At 38.4% G+C, this 22,526-nt stretch overlaps 1 protein-coding gene and 1 pseudogene across 1 annotated transcript; one reads left to right on the top strand and one right to left on the bottom strand.

The window, feature by feature from the left end:
- Window positions 1-679: 679 nt before the first annotated feature.
- Window positions 680-14,528, top strand: LOC132179525 (pleiotropic drug resistance protein 2-like; annotated as a pseudogene).
- Window positions 14,529-15,521: 993 nt separating this feature from the next.
- On the bottom strand, window positions 15,522-21,942 carry LOC132179591 (uncharacterized). The gene is made up of 3 exons (XM_059592334.2): window positions 19,345-21,942; window positions 16,336-16,646; window positions 15,522-16,075 (listed from the first exon to the last, which is right to left on the bottom strand). The coding sequence occupies exons 1-3, from the start codon at window positions 21,645-21,647 to the stop codon at window positions 15,705-15,707; spliced, it is 2,985 nt and encodes a 994-aa protein (XP_059448317.2). The 5' UTR covers window positions 21,648-21,942; the 3' UTR covers window positions 15,522-15,704.
- Between the last annotated feature and the right edge of the window lie 584 nt (window positions 21,943-22,526).

Here is a 22,526-nt window from a genome sequence, read left to right as displayed (position 1 = left end):
CTTGAAAGACCTTTCTCAAGGGCTTTGTAGTAAAATTGTGACTGTTGAGGCCACTCACTACTTTAAGTCTTTAACCACATTTTCTCTTGTTTGTAGACTTTTCTAAAAGGATGCAAATGCTCCTTATTTTTGTAGGGATCACTGCTATTAAAAAAAATACACATCCGACTAGGTCACATTGACAACCTCTCCTTCCGGGAACATAATGACAAGGAGAAATAAAACAAATCCACACGGTTTAAATTTGAGGTATCGCAGTGGATGTCCTCTTCAAGCCATCTCAGCTACTTAGGAAACAACGACTCATGGAAAATATTCTGACTCAATATATCCCCCAATACATTGACAAAAACTTGGACAATTTCGTGCAAAAACTTTCAACTTCGTCCGAACACTGTAATTCCCATTTCTGTCACCACTCTAGCCTTCATCTTCACCATTGTCTCCTACATAAACCATGCTCAACACCATCACCTCTAATATCACAAATCATTCTTTCATACCCATCACCTCCAAATTCAGCTACACAGTCTGCAAGTAGTTATTCAAGAGTTACATGCTCACAAACTCATAAACATTGTTTTAAACTTATATCATATGCTACTTTATAGTTCTTCAGCTCCATTGCATCAATAAGTGCTAACTAGCTAGTGTATTAAGGGGTGCCAAGTACATCATTATGGTGGCTGCTTTGGCAGGAGACGAGCTTGTAAGGTCCATGAGCAGCTGGAGGGCGAGTTTCCGGTCGGCAAGCAAGGGAACATGGGCCTCGTCGAGCTTCCGCGAGGTTTGGACAGGGCAGCCTGATGTGTTTCAAAAGAGTGGCAGGGAAGATGATGAGGAGGAGCTGAAGTGGGCCGCTTTAGAGCGACTTCTGACATATGATAGGCTGAGGAAGGGATTTCTGAAGCAGGTTTTGGATAATGGGAGGGTTGGTTATGAAGAGGTTGATGTCACCAATCTTCAAATGCAGGACAGGAAGCATCTCATGGAGAGTATACTCAAGGTTGTTGAAGAAGATAATGAGATGTTCCTTCGTAGGCTTAGAGATAGGACTGATAGGTGAGATTCTTTCTGAAGTGTATTCCGCAGTTTTTTTTTTTTAGGATAACTGGGATATCTGGGGCTTCGTCCCGACTATATCACTAGGATATAGTGTAAGAGTCTCTTCCACACGGGTCGAGTAAAGCTCAGGCTTACGCCCAATGGCGGTTGCACACAAGGAGGATCAAATCTTAGACATGATGCTTTATGAGGCATGATGGCCAAGTGACTTACCACTTGAGCGGGTTTTTTTTTTTTGATAAGTAAAAATATATATCAAAAGCGCAGAGGGGCGCAACCCATATACACGGGAAGTATACAAGAGAGCGCCTAAGAAGAGGAGAAATGAAAGAGGAAATCAGAGAAGCTAATTACTAAAGGAGCTAGCCAAGCGGCTGTCCAAGAGTAAAGAGTAAAGAAGAAAAAATGAATCAGTTCCTCTATAGTCCTAGTAGAGTTCTCAAAACATCTAGCATTTCTTTCAATCCATAAACACCACATAAGACAAAGAGGAACCATCTTCCACACTACCGCACTTCTAGCACGGCCTCCCGCCCACCAACAAGAGAACAAGTCCCTTACTCTGCCAGGCATAACCCAATGCAACCCAATCCGACTGAAAATAGTGTGCCAAAGAGCTCTTGCGGTTTCACAATGGAGGAGAAGATGATCTACTGACTCTCCTGACTTTTTGCACATACAACACCACTCCACCACCACAAGGTTCCTCTTCCGCAAATTATCATGAGTCAAGATTTTGCCAAGGGCCGCGGACCACCCAAAAAAAGCCACCCTCAAAGGCACCTTAGAACGCCAAATACTCTTCCACGGAAACATCTCATGGCCAAAATTAGACAAGGCCTTGAAGAGCGACTTAACTTCGAAATTACCTTTCCTAGACGAGGCCCAACAAATACGATCCACCGTACCTTCAGAGATCTTGCACGAGTACAATCGCTCAAAAAAAGGAGCAACCAACTCCATCTCCCAATCTTGAACATGTCGCACAAAAGTGACATTCCACTCTATAACCCCACTCCTCCAAGTTAAATTGTCCTTCACCCAAGCTTCTTTGTGTCTTGCAATGCTGAATAGAGAAGGGAAAGCTTGCTTCAAAGGAGTTCCTCCACACCAAGTATCATGCCAGAAACGAACTTTCGAACCCGCCCCCACCTCAAACCTACACCCTTTGGCAAAGGAACTCCAACCTTGGCGAATATGCTTCCAAACACTCACGCCATGAGAACCCGAAACCTCCTTCGTGCACCACCCGCCTTCCTGATCTTCGTATTTGGCTTTGATAACCTTGCACCAAAGAGCCTCACTCTCGTTCGCATATCTCCAAAGCCATTTCCCCAAGAGAGCTTGGTTAAACTGATGCAATTTTCGGATACCAAGACCACCGTAATATAAGGGACGGCAAACTTGATCCCACTTTACAAGATGCAACTTAGCCTCATCTCCCATTCCTCCCCACAAGAAATCTCTTTGAACCTTCTCAAGCCTTTTAGCTACACTCATGGGAATCGGAAACAAAGACAAGAAATAAGTCGGAAGATTAGACAACGTACTCTTAATAAGAGTTAGGCGTCCTCCTTTAGAGAGGTACATCCTCTTCCATCCTGCCATTTGACGCTCCATCTTCTCAATTACATCATTCCACATAATCGTGTCCTTATATGGCGCCCCCAGGGGGAGACCCAAGTACTTCATGGGTAAATCGGCAACGCTACACCCCAAGATATTAGCTAACACCCCAATGTTTTCCACCTCTCCAATAGCCACAATTTTAGACTTTCCAAGATTAACTCTCAAACCCGACACAACTTCAAAACATAAAAGAATGAGGCGCACATACCGGATTTGATCGAGAGAAGCTTCACAAAAAATCAAGGTGTCATCCGCAAATAAGGAGTGAGAAACCACCAAATCCGAGACCACCCTATCTCCCACCGAGAAACCTGTCAAAAGACCTTGGTCAACCGTTGCATTCACCATCTTACTCAACGCCTCCATGACAAGCACAAAAAGTAACGGAGAAAGGGGATCCCCTTGCCGAATTCCCCTCGAACTGCTAAAGAACCCTTCCGGTGAGCCATTCACTAGAATGGAAAATCTTACCGAAGTAATACACCATTCTATCCAAGCCTTCCACCTTTCCCCAAAACCACACCTATGCAGCAAGTACAAAACAAAGTCCCAATTTACATGATCATACGCCTTCTCCAGGTCCAATTTACAAATAACACCTGGCACCCCTTGCTTCATGCGACTATCCACACACTCATTTGCAATAAGAACCGAATCTAGGATTTGTCGTCCCCCTATGAAAGCATTTTGAGAGTAGGATATAACCTTGTCCAAGACAGTTCTCAATCTGGAGGCGAGAACCTTAGAAACAATTTTGTACACCCCTCCCACCAAACTTATGGGCCGGAAATCCTTCATCTCTACCGCATCCGCCTTTTTAGGAATCAAAGATATGAAAGTAGCATTCAAGCTCTTCACCAATTTCTGTCTGCGATGGAACTCATCAAAAACCGCCATAACATCTTGTTTAACAACACCCCAACAAGCTTGAAAAAACGCCATGGAGAAACCATCTGGACCCGGTGCCTTATCACCATCCATACCTTTTATCACCTCCCAAACCTCCTTTTCCTCAAACTCTCTTTCCAACCACCTACAATCCTCCTCATCAATAGACAGGAATGGCTGGTTGTCCATTCTAGGCCGCCATGAACTTTGCTCCGAGTATAATTGTTGATAATACTGCACCATGTGATCTTTAACCACAACTGGATCATCAGATAATTCTCCATTAATACGAAGCATTTCCACACGATTGTACCTGCGATAAGAATTTGCCATCTTGTGAAAGAAGCGAGTATTTCGGTCCCCTTCCTTGAGCCACAAAGTTCTAGATTTTTGGCGCCAATAAATCTCTTCACACAACAAAGTGTTCTCCAAATCTTTCAACAAATCTGCCTTTCGAGATTTCTCCTCTTGATCTAACCCTCTCGACTCTGCCAATTCATCCAACTTTTGAATATCTCCCATCAACTCCTTTTTTTTCCTCCCAATATCGCCAAACTCCTCTTCATTCCATTTTTTCAAATCCATTTTGAGGGATTTCAATTTATTAGCTAACACATAACTCGGAAGACCCTCAAAAGAATAAGATCCCCACCAAGAGCTAACCTTGTCAAGAAAACCTTCGGCTTTGAGCCACATGTTCTCAAATTTGAAATATTTTTTACCTCCACAATGAGCCCCACAATCCAAAGCAATAGGGAAATGATCGGAGAACATGCGCTGCAGTCTTTTTTGAGACACTGTAGGGAAATGATCTTCCCAATCCGAGGAGAGCAAGAACCGATCTATTCTGGACCAGGTCTCGTGTTCTTGGTTATTGGACCAAGTAAATTGTCCCCCCACCATCGGAAAGTCCATCAAATTATTCTCCGAGATGAAGTCTGAGAAATCCATCATGCCCGCAGAGTAATACGAATCACTAGAGCGCTCACTAGGGAAGCGTACAATATTAAAATCCCCACCAAAACACCAAGGAACCTCCCACACATTCAACAAACCAGCCAACTCTTCCCAAAGGATCCTCCTCTCCACATCATCATTCGGACCATAAACCCCTCCAAAAGCCCACACCCAGTTGTCCTCCACATTTTGAAAAGAGCATGCCAAGGTGAACTGCCCCACCCGCTCCTCCTTACACTCCACCACCCTCCTATCCCACATCATTAACAACCCCCCCGACAAACCATTAGAACTTTTATACTTCCACCCCACATGTTGGCCACCCCAAAGACTGTGAACCACTTCCCGGGAGATAGTCTCCATCTTCGTCTCAATCAAACAAACTATATCTGCTTTCCATTCTCTCAGAAGACCCCTAATACGCAACCTTTTTTTGAGGGCATTCAACCCTCTCACGTTCCATGCGATGATGTTAAGCTTCATGATCCACCACTTTGACCCTTCCCATAACCCTTGCCTTGCATAGAACTCGTCTGATTTCTGTCTACAAGAATTGCACTCCCTGAAAAATCCCCCAAATCAGAGTCATACTGCTTCCTGGCATCTTCAATAGACTTAAACAGGGCTGCCAGCTCCTCCTTCTTCCCCTCATCTGAAACACCTATTTTAGGGCAGAAATTGATACAGCTTTCTATTACCCATTTAGGAGAACACTTGAGCGGGTTTATCGTGTAGTTTTGGTTGCAAAATGTTTTTATATGTGCCTTTTTATTTTCTTCTTTTGATTTAGATTTGATTTTTGCTATCTTCTTATGATATTTTGATTTTTTCCTTCAGGGTGGGAATTGATATTCCAAAGATTGAAGTCCGGTTTGAGAATTTATCAATTGAAGGAGATGCATATGTTGGAACCAGGGCACTCCCAACTCTTCTGAACTCAACCTTGAATTCAATTGAGGTATTTTGTTCTGTTTCTCTCTCTGCCTTTGTCTCTCTCTCTTCTTCTTCTTCCATACTTTGGAAATGTCTTGTAAGAATGATTCCATGGTCTGTTATACATAATTACAGAATACAATATCAATTATGTCAAAAGGAAAATTCATATAGATTTTCTGAGACTGAGATATAAAACATGCAATCTATTGTATAATTTCAGCTTTTTGTTGTCAATGTGTTGAAGAGAAGATCTCCAATTTTGTTTACAGACAATTTTCTATATGTACTGACAATTTTTTGGTTTTTAATTTGTGGTAATAATAGGCAATTCTTGGGTTAATCAAGCTTTTCCCATCAAAGAAAAAGGCTGTCAAAATTGTACGTGAAGTGAGTGGAATAGTGAAGCCATCAAGGTATTGAATTTTTGCAAAAACTTTGACTTTATTGAACCAATACATGAAAGAAAAATCTTCTTCTCAAAATATCATTATGGTATATGCTTTGTTGATTAATTTATTGGGTTTTCTTCAGAATGACTCTGCTTTTGGGACCTCCTGGAGCTGGCAAAACAACATTGTTGCAGGCCCTTGCTGGGAAGAGGAACAAGGATCTCAGGGTGTGTAATCTTGCTCCAATCTTACCAGCACATGTGTGATTTTAAACTAAATTGCAGAAAATACATAGTTTGAGAGTGCGTTTTTAAAAAATTGCAATTTGAAAATGTAAAAAATATGCATTTTCGAATCGTATTAAAGGCAAAATTGCCAAACTGCGATTCTACAAAACGTTTAACTGGGATTTTTAAAATTGCAAATTCTAACGGACTCATGTTTGCCAAAAAATTTGATGTCTTGAATGAATCACTTTACAATATTTTCTATTCACGTTAGTTAGTGTGAAATGGGCATGAAGAGTTGCAATACTATGGAAAGAAATGGCTAAATCCTGAATTTGTCATTGACAACTTTGTACAAACAGGAACCAGGAAGAGTTACATACTGTGGACATGAATTTTCAGAGTTTGTTCCACAAAGAACATGCGCTTACATTAGCCAACATGATCTTCATCATGGCGAAATGACGGTCAGAGAGACGTTGGATTTTTCGGGACGAAGCTTGGGAGTCGGAACCAGGTATGAGCTGCTGACAGAATTATCAAGACGAGAAAAAGCAGAGGGAATCAAACCAGATTCTGAGATAGATGCCTTCATGAAGGCCACAGCAATGGCAGGCCAGGAAGCAAGTCTAGTTACAGACTATGTTCTCAAGGTATGTTGCCTTTATGCTCACTCACAATTTTTGCGCCAATTCAACACAAATTCAATATGAAATTAGTGGATTAAGGTCAAGGGGTTTGACTCGTTTAATTAAATGAGTAGAATTAATGTTAACTTATATCGTTTTATATCCACCACTCGAGCCTGACACACGACAATCTCTTTGTTGAAATCTCGCCTTTTAGTTCCTGAAAAAGATTTTCTTATCTAACTTATTCATAGTTTGTTAACAGATTCTTGGATTGGAAATATGTGCTGACATTATGGTGGGTGATGATATGAGAAGGGGCATATCTGGTGGGCAAAAGAAGCGTGTCACTACAGGTATGTAAAATATAGACAAAGAATTACATACAAATATTATTTTTTCCCTTGACTGAACAATTTTTTCAATTTAGGGTCCATTTCGGTTTGTGATTTCAAGACACGTGATTTAAAAATGAATATTTTTAAAATGTAAAATTGCAGTTTAGCCTTTAAAATCGTACGCTTTTAAAAACAAACTCCTTTGCCTGTGAGTGCGTCTTCAAATCACTGCGATTTAGTTTAAAATTGCATTTTCTAATGGAATGTGAATGCAGAAGAAATGTTGGTTGGACCATCAAAGGCTCTTTTCATGGATGAAATATAAACTGGTCTGGACAGTTCGACAACATTCCAAATTGTCAGGTTTATGAGGCAGATGGTTCATGTCATGGAGGTGACAATGATAATATCTCTTCTGCAACCTGCGCCTGAAACCTTTGATCTTTTTGATGACATTATATTACTTTCAGAGGGTCAGATTGTCTACCAAGGCCCTCGTGAGAATGTTCTTGAATTTTTCGAAAATGTGGGCTTCAAGTGCCCAGAAAGGAAAGGAATTGCAGACTTTTTGCAGGAAGTTATTTCCAAAAAAGACCAGGAGCAGTACTTTTGCAGGAAAAATGAACCTTATAGATATATCAGTGTGCCTGAGTTTGTAGATCACTTCCATAATTTTCACATTGGCCAGAAACTTTCTGAAGAGCTGAAAGTTCCTTATGATCGATCCAAAATCCATCGTGCAGCATTAGTAAAAGAAAAATATGGAATCTCCAACTGGGAACTCTTCAAGGCATGCTTTGCAAGAGAGTGGCTGTTGATGAAGAGAAACTCTTTCATATATATATTCAAGACAACCCAGATTACCATCATGTCAGTTATTGCCATGACAGTTTTCTTGAGAACAGAAATGAAGCATGGTAGAATAGAAGATGGAGGAAAGTATTATGGAGCACTTTTCTTCAGTCTCATTAACGTGATGTTCAATGGAATGGCAGAGCTTGCATTGACTATTTTCAGGCTTCCTGTGTTTTTCAAGCAGAGGGATTTCTTGTTCTATCCAGCATCGGCTTTTGGGTTACCAATTTGGCTCCTCAGGATTCCTCTCTCATTGATGGAGTCAGGAATATGGATCTGTCTTACATATTACACTATTGGGTTTGCTCCTGCTGCTAGTAGGTACATATATATGCCTGCATGTGCATTCTTCCAGATAAATGAGTACAATTCATGCACATAGAATTGCTTGTCTGATGAACTAGTCCGATAGTAGTCCTTTCTTTTTTGACGGCTTCATTCATTTATCAGTATTTAAAGACATAATACTATATATGCTCATGCATATAGTATTTATAGGTCACCCCCTCAGTGACTCGACCACAAAGCAGCAACTTATTCGATTTCATATTTGACGAACTGAATGATCCCGTACTTGATATGGTGGCTAACTCTAATTATATCAAATGATACAAACTTTAACTTACAAGGAGAGGGTACCTAAGAGTTTATATATATATCCATGCAAGACACTTAGAATCGAAACATTCTATTACTTGCATTCTTTGAGTTACGCAAATTTATTATTTATGTTAACTAACACTTTTTTTGTAGGTTTTTCAGCCAATTGTTGGCATTCTTCAGTATCCACCAGATGGCCCTATCTCTCTTCCGATTTATTGCAGCACTAGGAAGAACGCAAATAGTGGCAAATACACTTGGTACCTTTACATTGCTACTGGTTTTTGTCCTTGGTGGATTCATTGTCGCCAAAGGTTAGAATTTTTATGTTTTTATAACTTGTTAAATCATCATTTATCTCAAAATATTTCGTACTGTATTATTCCAAAAGCTTAATTCAATAAGAAATGATTAATTTAATAATTTAATTTATATTCTAACAGGCCCCAACCGAGATAATTATGTATATATACTGAGAAATGGTCAACTCCTCATGTAGTGGTATTTTATTTGAGATAAGTGAAAACAAGCAATAATTTCTTCTCTTTGTGTAGATGACATTCAACCGTGGATGATATGGGGATACTATGTTTCTCCTATGATGTATGGACAGAATGCCAAAGCCATCAACGAATTTCTGGATGAAAGATGGAGTGCAGTAAGATCTCCAAAAACATTTGAAAATGTCATTTTGTTTCCTTTAAAACAACCTTCATTTTATTATCTTAATTATTTTTCTTTGTTTTCAGCCCAATCCAGATCCAAATATTCCTGAACCCACTGTTGGAAAGGTTCTTCTCAGGGCCAGGGGAATGTTTAAAGAAGATTATTGGTACTGGATTTGTGTTGGAGCACTCCTTGGGTTTTCTCTGCTTTTCAATATCTGTTTTATGTTAGCTCTCACCTTCTTAAATCGTAAGCAATCATTTCCCACACTAATCTCCATTTCAGTTTTTGCAATGAGATTTTGGAGTTTGTATTGCTTTGAAAATCAAACACAGCTTTAGGAGATTCTAAATCTGTTACTGTGGAGGAGGATGACGAGAGGAAGAGTAGAAAGCAGTCTTCTAATGGACAGCATAGAGTGAGGGCCACAGAAATGAGTACAGCTTCAACTGCTCCATTGTTTGAAGGTTCCAAAACTTACAATTATCTACTCTTTCTGAAATCATGTAAATGATGATAATGATGATATTATTTGAATGTGTACAGGAATTGATATGGCAGTGAAGAACACTCCAGACAACTCAATTGGTGCTATTGCAGAGCAGGCACCTGTTAGAAGAGGAATGGTGTTGCCATTTCAGCCCTTATCACTTGCATTTAATCATGTGAATTACTACGTTGATATGCCTGCTGTAAGTCCCTTTTCCCCTTATCTCTCTTTCCATTTTGCAGAATAACCTTATGGGAGTGAAATAGTTTGTATAATGAGAAATGCTACACAAACTCTCCTCTTTTACACTCCCAAGTGTTTATTCCTTAAGGTGGCAGTTGCCACTTACTCTCTCTTTGCAATTGCCAGTCTGTCAAGTTAGGGAGTAAGCATCTGGAAGTGTAAGAGCACTAGTAGCAGATGTCTTATATGTCATTCCATTCCTTATGTTTAGGAAAAATTAAAAAAAAAAACCACAAAAACCTACTCACATCAGATTCCCTACATTTAACCAACCCTCAAGAGTTGCTACATTGTTTCTTAATGTGTAGGGAACCAAAAGTGGTTTCCTATACATTATTTTAATATAAACATTTATCTTTCCTCTCTCCTCTTTCATCTTTTTGTCTTTAATTGGAGATTGTGTTAGAATTTTGTGAAAAAAAGTGAGAGTAGGTAGGGAACTTGCATTTTGTAAAGAAATGATATTTTAATGGTATAGGAAAAGGTAAGGGAAACTATTGTGAAATATATTTTCATAGAGAAGCAAAAAGTAGTTTTGTGCCCTAAACTTAAGGAAAATCAAAGGGAAGTTGCTACTAGTTCCTAAAAGAGTAAACTTTTGTAGTATTTTTATCATTCATTCTAAATATCTTGAAACTAGACTCGTAGATTGTCAAATTTCTGGTCTTTTATGACTTTAGAGACCATCAAATTGTCTGATGAAAATTGCTCATCAATTTAAGTTGTCAGGATAGTGAAAAAGATTGAGCAACTCTGTTGTGAGTGTTGCCCTAATAGTCTAGGTTCAAGAAGTTATGTGAATTAACAGGAGAACATCTTGAAATATTTGGAAAATTTCATGTGCTTAAGCCATTTCAATTTCCAAATTCAGACGCTGAAAACACTAGTTTTGTCATCAGGAAATGAAGAGCCAAGGGATTGAAGAGAGTCGTCTCCAACTGTTAAGAGATGTTAGTGGTGCTTTCAGGCCTGGTGTTCTAACAGCATTGGTTGGTGTAAGTGGTGCTGGGAAGACCACATTGATGGATGTGCTAGCAGGAAGGAAAACTGGTGGATACATTGAAGGAAGTATCAGCATATCTGGTTACCCAAAGGACCAAGCAACTTTTGCTAGGGTTAGCGGTTACTGTGAACAGAATGATATACATTCAACCCATGTTACTGTTTATGAATCCCTTCTGTACTCTGCCTGGCTGCGACTTGCTAAGGAAGTTGACAAGGAAGCACGAAAGGCATGTTTATTTCTCCAAAATCTAATCTCATTATCGCTGAACATGTCTTTCCTTTATGAACTTATCCCAAAAAATTAGATAACATGTTATTTTGGGCTGCAGTCGTATATGGTATATCCGATTAAATCATTATTTATCTCAAAAGCTTAAGTTCATTTAATCAATATTCTAACACTTCCCTATCGTGTGGGCTCAAACTCCCTTTTAACAAGTGGAGCCTAACGCGTGTAATATTTAACTGAAATATGATGTGAATTGACCTGCTCTAATACCATGTAAATCTATCATTTATCCTAAAAGCTTAAACTTATAGGAATTGGTGAAAATAACTTAAACATACTTTTGTCCATACAACTTGGAGGTAAGTTGCATGATTCACTTTCCCCATTTCAGTTTATAGCAATCTTCTCCATCTAATATCAACTTCAAATATTTTGGTGTCTCAAAGGCAGAGTAAAATGAGAGTTTCTTAATCTTTTCAAAGTTTCTTTCTTCATATGAAATTTTTTTTATCAATTGTGAATATCTGCTTGATTATAGAGCTTTGTGTTACTGACCTCAGCTTTTTGTGGTACAGTCTGTACAGATGTTTGTTGAGGAAGTCAAGGAGTTGGTTGAGCTTAACCCAGTGAGGAATTCTTTAGTTAGCCTTCCAGGAGTAGATGGTCTGTCAACAGAACAGAGAAAGAGACTTAACATAGCTGTGGAATTGATTGCTAATCCCTCTATCATCTTCATGGATGAGCCAACATCAGGCCTTGATGCTAGAGCTGCAGCAATTGTTATGCGTACAGTGAGAAATACAGTGGATACAGGAAGAACTGTAGTCTGCACAATTCACCAGCCAAGCATTGATATTTTTGAAGCTTTTGATGAGGTATTTGAGATAATATCAGGTTTTTTCATTTGGGATCTGTTTATTTGATTTCCTAAAGAAACCTAACACTTTCTGAATTTAACATAAAAATTCCCACAGCTGTTGTTGATGAAGAGAGGTGGACAAGTTATTTATGCTGGACCCCTTGGTCGCCATTCTCACAAGCTTGTTGAGTACTTTGAGGTGTCACTTCTTAAGCTTATATGCTTATAAATAGATAAGCAATTTATGAAAGTAACTCTTAAGAAGTCTCAGTCATAAATTAATTTCCATAACCGATGCAGGCTATAAAAATAGTAACCCTGAGCAATCTTGTGTCCGTTTGAGATTGTGATTTTAAAACGTGAGATTTGAATACGTAGTTCGGCCTTTAAAATTGCAGTTTCGCTTTTAAATTCTTGTGTTTTCAAAAACACAACACACTCGCCTGTGATTTGAAAACACAATTTTTTCTATATTTTCTAATCGCAATTTTTTTAAAATGCACTCCTAGACGATATGTTAGTCACAAACTAATATCTATGAAATATCGCAGGCTATCCCGCATGTTACTAAGATCAATGATGGTTATAATCCTGCTACATGGATGCTAGAAATCAGTTCTCCTGCCGTTGAGGGTCAACTTGATGTGGATTTTGCAGAAATTTATGCCAACTCTGAACTGTACAAGTAAGGAGAACATCAGACATTCTATGAATTCCTGCACCTCTTCATCTCTTGCAATTTTTTACTAAGTTTTCATCCATTGATTCCTTTTTATGTAGGAGGAATCAAGATCTTATCAAAGAGCTTAGCACTCCAGTACCAGGATCCAAGGACCTTTACTTCCCTACCAAATATTCTCAATCCTTTATTACACAATGCAAGGCCTGCTTCTGGAAGCAATATTGGTCCTATTGGAGGAACCCTCAATACAATGCCATCCGGTTCTTCATGACAATAGTTATTGGTGCTCTGTTTGGCCTAATTTTCTGGAATAAAGGACAGAAAACGTAAGTGTTAAAATTCTTTTTTTTTTTTCATATCTTTGTCAAGCTAATAACATTCAACTAGTTGGAGTCATATAATGATTGGAAACTACTATATATTATGTACATTATTTCTCTGCTTTTTTCATTGATGAATTTATCTAAAGCTAATTGCAAACTATTATGTCAACAGGCACAGGGAACACGATCTACTGAATCTGTTGGGAGCTACGTATGCTGCTGTTCTTTTCCTTGGAGGCACCAACACTTCTGCAGTGCAGTCTGTTGTGGCAATTGAAAGAACAGTTTTCTACCGTGAAAGAGCAGCAGGAATGTACTCAGCCTTGCCTTACGCACTTGCTCAGGTAAAAGAGGACAAAAAAGGGAAACTTCACAAAAGCTTTTTGAACATTCATGCATTTTGAAAAGACCTATCTGAAGTTCAAAAACTCTCAATTACACTCTTCCAACTTTTAATTTGATTCAATCTATCTATTTCCATTAGGGTTTGGTGTTAAAGAGACGTTAAAATAGATGAAATGACCTTTACACCCTTGAAACTTTTATAAAATTCCAAATTTACATTTAATTTCACATTAATTTTTTTTTTTTTTTAAAAAAAAAAAAAAGAAAAAAAGTTGAAAGTATTTTGGTATTTTTCATAGCCTCTGTTAGAATTTAACGCTAAACTCTAACGGAAGGGGTAGATTGTATCAAATTAAAAGTTGGAATGATAAAACTGAGAGTTTGTGAACTTTGAAGGATCTTCTCAAAATGCGTGAAAGTTCAAAGGGTCTTTGTAAAGTTAACCCAAGATATAATCATTTTATTATGTGAGAAAAATGAAATTAAAAAAAGAAAATAATAATATTCTGATTTGCAGTAGAAATGATTAGGGTTTGTATCTTATTCCCCACAGGTTGCTGTAGAGACGATTTATGTTGCTATCCAAACTTTTATCTACACTCTTATTACTCAATGATCGGATTCCACTGGCAAGCTGATAAGTTCTTGTGGTTTTACTTCTTCATATTGATGTGCTTCATGTACTTCACATTGTATGGGATGATGATTGTAGCTCTCACTCCAGCTACCAAATTGCTGCCATTGTTATGTCCTTCTTCCTAAGCTTCTGGAATCTGTTCTCTGGTTTCCTCATCACAAGGACTGTAAGTATATGCAAGCCATGACACAAAATAATACGGTTCACAGATGAATTTAATTATTTAATTAATATTCTAACAAAATTTAACGCTTTCACATCTGCAGCAAATTCCAATATGGTGGAGGTGGTATTACTGGGCTTCTCCAGTGGCTTGGACACTCTATGGCCTCGTTTCCTCCCGGGTGGGCGACAACACTTCTCTAATGGAGCTGCCAGGAAGAGGTTTTGTTCCAGTTAATTATTATCTTAAGGAGCACTTGGGGTTTGACTATGACTTTCTCGGAGCGGTGGCTGCCGCCCATATCGGCTTTTCCACCCTCTTCTTCTTTGTCTTTGCCTATGGCATCAAGTTCCTCAACTTCCAGAGGAGATAAGGAAAAGCTTGAACAATGATCAGATTTTGCATGCAAAGTTGTGCTCGAGTAACATGCAGAAAAAGAGAGAGTTGCTTAGTATTTTTACCAAATTTGTAAGTTTTTATCTTGTAAATGTATATTGGATGTTATCATTTGTTGATAAATCTTCCTTTATAATAAAATTTCCACATTTTCAACTCCTACTTGGACATGGAGGAATAACAAGAGTGGTAGCCCCACACAAATAATCTCTGCATAATTTGGAAAGGAAGCTAAGATTTTGAGATCAGATCAATCAAATTCTTTCAACTAATAATACTCTTCATGCCTATTTATCATTCATCTCACACCTTGCCGTGATATATTTTAAGTGATTTTTCTTTTGTCTTTTTAAATAACTAACATGAAAAATCACTTAAAATATCATTTCAAATGGTGTGAAATGGGCGTAAATAGTAGCATCACTCAATTCTTCCCAATCATTAAATCAGAGTCTCTACAACCTCCTATTGGATGCCGGATCCGACCTAAATTATGCAAGCATTTATAGAATGCTCCAAATTTCCCAGCACATGTAGCCATGAACCAATATTGTTCCACGTTCAGTTTTTCCACTTCAAAACTGTAACGTCTGAATTCTCTTGACAACAACTATGAAGACTAACTAAATATCAGGGGAAGTTTTTGAAGTCAAACTGTTGAGTTTGCCAATCATTGTTTCCTCGTAGTGATGACCATGAAGAAGGACCTCAACCCAATGTCCCACCGGAGGAGTGGCCTTTATTTATGTTTTCTGCAGCCGAAATAGAAGGCCCTCAAAGTTCAGCAAAGCTCGGAAAAACACATGAAATGGGTTAAAGAAAAAAAAAAAAAAAAAAAAAAACATAGAAACCAATTTTGTTTCTGCAATTTTAAACAGAGAATTCTCATCAGTAGCTGCAAAGCCATATCTTCAGAAAATAGACTTGAATAATGCTGTGGAATCAAGATCTTCAATTCTTTGTACCCAAATCATTAAAAGCACATACTATATATAACAGAAACAAAGTTTCAAGGTAACATCTGTTATACTTGAGTACTTAACTACCAAGAGAAACAGTAAAAGAAGAAAAAGAAAACTATAATAGTTGACGAACGAGTTTGTGGAACATTAAACCATATAGCACCATCCAAACATATGTCATATATGGACAGCTACCTCTCATCAGGTCTAAGAGGAGCATTTGCCAGGTCTTGAATCTCCTTCTTGCTCTTTACCAAATTCGACTTCCTCGTATTAAAATCTACTTTGTCAAAGTCCTCTGCAATACCCATATATCCATACAGAATATCTTCCTCAACCTGGTCTCCCTGCATCCTGGCATCCCAAGTGTTGCTACTCTTGGCATTGCTGGATATGAAACGCTCAAAATCTACTCTCCCACGCTTATTCTCTGCAAAATACTTATGAAGCCTCTCCGCATCTCCCAGCCCAGTGAAAGTGCCCAAGAACTTTACAACCATAACACTTTGATCTGCAGGCCTTCCCCGGCACACCTTGATTCTTCCCCTTACGAAACCTTTACCTGCCATAATAAGGTGGACCATTGAAATGAAGTACATTGAAACAACAAATGATTATTCTGGTCTTGTATTTAACAGATTAAATTACCCAAATTTCTTGCATATATAAATGATAGTTATACTACTGACAAACAGCTGAATATTGTGATCCGTTCAAATGATGCACGCTGCAAATGTATTTTTCGATTTTTAAAATTAAACAAAGTAGATTTAATTTTCAACAAATTCTATTTTACATGATAGATCATACAAAGTCACTCACTTCTTATAAAAGCCTCAATCCCTTCGATGGTGACAACCTTCCATTTTTCCGAATTATTTTCTGACATAGAAATGTTGTGGATGATGATGACAGGAGGCCAGAGTATCAAATCCTCCTTCTGAGCCAAAGCATCAGCACTAGGCAAGACCTGAGGAACCCATGTTACTGTATCCTGGGGGACAACAGTATTCCATCCCAACAAGACACATATTGCTTTGTGAAGACCCAAGTGCTGTGCTCTCAGCCCAGCCTTGTGAGACATAAAGGCATGTGTTACCAAGCGTTGAGTGTCCATGAACTCCTTTGAGAAGCTGTAACAGCACAGATATGTAAACAAATGCTAACAGAGTGCATTATTAATTATAACATTGCCAAGACAAACATGATACACCAAATTAAATAAGTGCAAAAAGGTGAAGACCAAAGAGTAACTCTAATTAGTTACTATATATAGAATTCCAAATAATTATTATGAGTTTAAGTATATAACATAGAATAAACAAGCTCTGTATGTTTGTTAGTCAACAAGATAGTTCAGAACAGGTATCAAGAATGAAAGCTAAATCCAATTACCATACAATGAAACTCGAAGCCTATGTGTTCCGTAGCATTACCGCTAAAGGAAAATGCAAAAGAAAAAAGTTAGCACACAAATTCTTCAAACATGCTTGCAGAGGACAACTGACAAAATAATTCCACTGCTAATGTAGCTTGTAGCTCAGCAAATTAATGATGTTAACAACAGGTTCTCCTTCAAAAAAATAATATAATAATAACAGCAAAGCATATTTGCACTTCCAGAACCATTCTTCCATATGTTGACCAGCTGACTCCACCACAATCATTGCCAAGCTGCATAATCAATCATGAAATGTGGTCTCTCATCAAGTCCAAGTCCAGGTCTTATAGCCCATAATGGATAAACAGAAATACAGATACTTGATGACTTCAGTTTGGCCCATTAACGCCTACAGATTTCTTTTAATCTCACTCTCTAATCTGACAACACTATACTTACACTTTAGAATAGATCTGAGCCACCAGAGTCTCAATCTAAAAATTAATTTATTTTCTGAATCTCCCAGTGGCATAATAATGGCCAATGTAGACATAATCCAAGATCATACTTCTCATGTGCGCAGCTCTCTTTTAAAGGCATTGCATGTCGAAGACTGGACCCGAAGCATTGCAGGTGAGTTTCAGATGAAAAGATCACCAGTCGATATATAATCAGTTCTTTAGAAAATTCCTTCTGCCTTTCAGGAATCACGTGGAGGAAGAGATTGGTTATTGCTTTGTCAACATATCAACTGATCCACAGACTGATTACCTTTCTATCTCTGACATTGATTCTCTGTTTGCTCAGACATAATTGATATGAAGATTCAAAGTTGTTCCTCAACAATCTCAAAATATGCCAAAAATGCCGCCAAACTTTGGAAGCCATGATGATTTGAGCTGGTTACTCAGCATATCAAATTCTCCATAATACTAATTCTTGGTGAAACCCTAAGTTTTGCGTATGAAGCTACATCCATGAGAATATGAAGCTTTTATGATTGTTTTAGTACTGATTCATTGGTTCCCATGAGTGCTCATCTTAGAGGCAGGCTGCGATAGGCTACTTACATCCACATTTGGTAAGAGAAACCAATCCCAGCAAAATATATCAGCTGTTATATCCCTCACTCACCCAAAAAAAAAAAAAGGACAAAAGAAAGAAAGTGAAAAACTCATGCATTTTTTGGAGTTTTAATAATATCTGGAACATCTATCATATGAACCATAGTGTTCCATCAGGGACTCCAAGGAAATCCATTTTCCTATTTTTTTTTTTTTAAAAAAAAGGTCCAATTATAGTTTGTAAATACATACAAATCCACTCTTCTAGTTGTCTTTACCACCATAAATGGCTTCGACAATAAATACTAAATGCTGACACTACTACACACACATAATGAGATTTAAAGACTACATCTACATGCACAAATAATCAGACTTAAAGACAACAACTAATCCATCCACACAAGTTCCTTGAACACCATTCTAAAATGGCTTTGGCTATAACTACTACTACCATGCTGCTACTGCTGCAACTTAGTGTAGCATGTCACATACTAATCTTCATTTCTCAAGTGGCCAACTTTTGTCGATCAGTGCCAAGTTTAATCACCTCTTTCGAGACTCAAAATGTTCCATGTAAATCCCCTATCACACAGTACACATCAAACAGTACACGACTTAGTGTATTCTCCCAAAAACCTTTATTCATAATTTTTGCTGTTTCTATGGGTTTTTTCTCCCCTTCCGTTTACTATTTTGTAATAATATTATTCTGTGTGGCAGCCTCAGTCTTATAAATTAAAATGCTTACACCGCAATCTGTTTGTCTCACAGTAAACCAAATTTGCGGCTCGATCATTACCTGTGGCACTACAACCCTTAGCCTATCATTAAAGAGTGTGGTTTCCGCTAAATATCCAGTTTATTTCATTAAATTTGTCATGATTGGCAAATGAACAACTGAGGAAGCCTGCTATATAAGAGTTAACTCTGACCAGCACCCTACTTCCACTTAGTAGCATTGTTAGGCTGTTCCCAACTATTTACTCAGTGAACTGCAAGGATGGAAGACGGACAGCAGCAGTCATCTATCCGACTTTCAACCTAATTCAATAATATAAAAGGCCATTGATGAGCTTTGTGAAGTCACTTTTATAAAAGTTGAGTTTACCAAAAGTACCTGTGCCAGTACATGGAATCGATACCACCAAACCATCAATCTTCAAATACTATCCATTAACCTATGTATATATAATAAATAAGCTATGGGTTTGAAGTTTCAGGAAGCCAAGTAAAAATTCCAAACAAATCCAAAACCAGAAAATCTTGAGGGTTAGTGCATACTCAATTAACTGCATTGGCTAAAGTACTGGGGAATTCTTGAATCAAAATATGAAAACAGATGTTCCACGTTTCACTAAAAATATAACGGAAAAGAAAACAGACCTTCTCCCACATACGATGCAAAACAAACTACCAGCTTTTCCTTGTTCCTTGTATCGTCTTTGAACAGTTGAGTTCCCATTCAATTGTTTAGAGTACTTTAGGAAGGCTTCATGTACCAGTAACTTGAACTCCTCAGAGTCCTCAGCTGGCTCAGACTCTAAAGGATCCGCCCAATCTTCCGAAGGGTCATCATAATCTTCATGCACATCCTCCTGATAATCATCATTTCTTTTCCAAACTTTGGGCTGTTTGTGAAGACCACTTCTTCTATCAAAATGGTGCAAGTCTTGTGAGCTCAAAGAACCAATTTTTGGATGATCCCTTGTATATCGACCACCATATTTATACAATCTTTCTGAGTGCCTTTGTCTATGTGCAAAAGAATCTTGAGATGATAACCTATCATCAGTCACAAAATCTTGACGATACTCTAGCCTATCATGTATCCTCCTAGACTTTCTGTATTGATTATGGTCAAATCCCACATAATTAGACGAATACAAAACACTCGTATCTTCATCAATCCACTCTTCACCACTATCGAATAGATCCTGAAGCTCTCCTCGTGCATTCCATTTTGACATGAGCTTTGTAGAATCATGCGCACCTAATTCTTCCACGACATCATACATTCTTTTACGCACCCTATCTGATGGTTCACATAAGCGAAGCTCCTCCTTCGTTCTCTGCATCCTTAAAGAATGTCTATGCATATCTGTATCATATATAGAAAGAGGAGGATTGTGCAGCCTTTCCTTAAGAAACTTTGGACCGGCATCTTTTCCAAAACCATAATCTGGTCTTAAATGTGATATTTGATGATCCTGTGATGCCCCCAAATGTGAACTTTCATAATCTTGTGACACTCTCCTTCCAGACTCAACATGATTAAATCCAGAATCAAAATAATCCTCACCTTGATTTGATGCGTTTGATGTTCTGTTCCTATCAGGGTAGTCTGAAAGTGCTTGCTTTTGTAAAGCAGGATGGTCCAATATAATACCCTTTCGGGGATTTCCATAAGAATCCTCAATATTATCGTCAACCCTGTTTACAACAGGGTGCATAAGGCTAGGTCTAGACAAATCTCTACGATCATAATCAATTTTTGCATTATCATAGTCGAGTGGAGCACGTGACGGCATCATTCTGTATAAGTCATCAGATGGATATCCACGATTATCATTTGCTGTTCCCCGTAGTTTGGGGTATGAATACTCCTCACACTCGACCCTGGTTGGACTATATGCAGCTCTCTGGTAATATGTCAGATTCCTATGTCCAGCTTCAGGGCCCCTGGCAGAATCTGTAAGTGGACTTTGCCCATATGCATTAAAACATATAGGATCTATAAGCTTTCCACCGCTCCTTGAAAATCCATCTGAATGAGGAGGCAAATGCATGCCATCCCGATAAGAATCCAAAAACTCATTCCTCACCATCCTTGAAGAGGAGCTTTTCAAATCCTTTAGAGGGGAGGTGCTTGCAAAATCTTTGGAGTGAGATGCTGACCCAATGGGATATGCCATATCCCTTGATTGAAACATGGGTTTCTCTTCATCTTTGTAGGAATCCATGATTGGTAACTTATCCACAGCTATAGGGTCCCGATATTGAAGTCTTTCATGCTCAAACTGGCGTATACCTACACCTTGTGATGAGGATGATATTTGCCCACGAGCTTCTCCATAACTTGAGGTGGGACCCAGATCCTGAGGCAACCGATATGATCCCCGAGCTACACCATCTTCCACTGCCATTGATTTCTGAGCCAACATCCCATGTCCACCACCAGCTGACAATCTGTTTTCACTATATTCAATATCTTTGCCAATTCTATGACTGCTACTCTGATATCCATAAACATTTTTTGACTTCACGCTATCATCACCAACCTTAAAATCATTATGCTCGGACAACTCATATCTCCGCCTCAACTCCATAGGCAGCACATTATCCCTGTGCACAACAATTTCACCCTCATCCAACTGAGCCCTTTTCTGCACTTGCTCAAAAGGGGGTGACCTTGATCGCATCCGATCACTCCTGGCCGCGCTACCACCCCCCACATGCCAAGCATAGTCCCTCCTTTCAGTAGAAGAACTCCTTCTACTCGCACCCGCAACCCGCCTGGACCCATCTAACCTATTAGGACTCAGACTCTGTCGGGCACGTGGAGACCTATCCAACGCATCGCTGCGACTACCATTATAAGGGTTAAAACCCCTTTTGAATCGATCTTGAGCACGCAAATTAGAATTTGGAGATAGAGCAGAATAATCTTCACGCCTTCTTGATTGCATCCTTAGTTACACTAATCAATACACACTGCTAAATCCGCTAGAATATAACGCTTCGATTTTTTTTTTCTTAATCAAAATGAGTAATCCTATCCAAAACTTAAGATCAATTTCTGAAGAACATAGAGAAACCCAAATCCAAAAACACACAGTCAATGTGTTTCCAGCAATAGTAGGACGTTATCTGAAACCCTAACCCTAGGAATGCCCACAAAGATTGCAAATACAGATCAAACAAAGAAAACCCAGAAAAGGGTTTTGATTTCCATTGCAGTAAGAGTGAGGGATCAGAGGAGTTTCAAACCTTTTGGTATGAATCGTGAGAACCCATGTTGGGTTTTTCTACCAATCTTTTTGTCGCCCCTAATGCTTCGATTTATCAAAATTCATGCATCAGAGAACACAGAAAGCCTGTCTCATATATCTGGCGATTGTTTTCCTAACGAGAGAGAAGTAGACTTTTGGGTTTACTTTTTCATCGGTGATGCTTTGCTTCGTTCAGTGGCTTCCTCGGTGCGCATCTGATACCACGCTGCAAAGGATTTCCTATTTAGATCTTAAATAGCTTTTGTTACTTTAGATCTGAACCGTTAATTGCTATTTATAATTGCTTTGATTTTATGTTTTTTCCATCAGGACTCATGAACCAGTAACCTTAAATAGTTATTTGGATTTTGTGTATAACAGATTTTTTTTTTTTTTTTTTCCTGAAAAAAGGTTAGGTGTTATTGGGAGGTTTCCTTTCCTAAGTTTAACGGGTTTCAACTACTTATCTTCTCTTTATTATTATTATTATAGTAGAAAGGAAATAAAGAAGTAGGGATAACATTATTATTATTATTATTGGGATAACATTATTTGCTTGCACTTCAAAGTGAATGA

This window comes from Corylus avellana, chromosome 2 (assembly GCF_965113065.1).
Source record: "Corylus avellana chromosome 2, dhCorAvel1.hap1.2, whole genome shotgun sequence".
Taxonomy (NCBI): Eukaryota; Viridiplantae; Streptophyta; class Magnoliopsida; order Fagales; family Betulaceae; genus Corylus; species Corylus avellana.
Note: the sequence above shows the minus strand (reverse complement) of the source record. Positions and strands in the feature narration are given on the sequence as shown.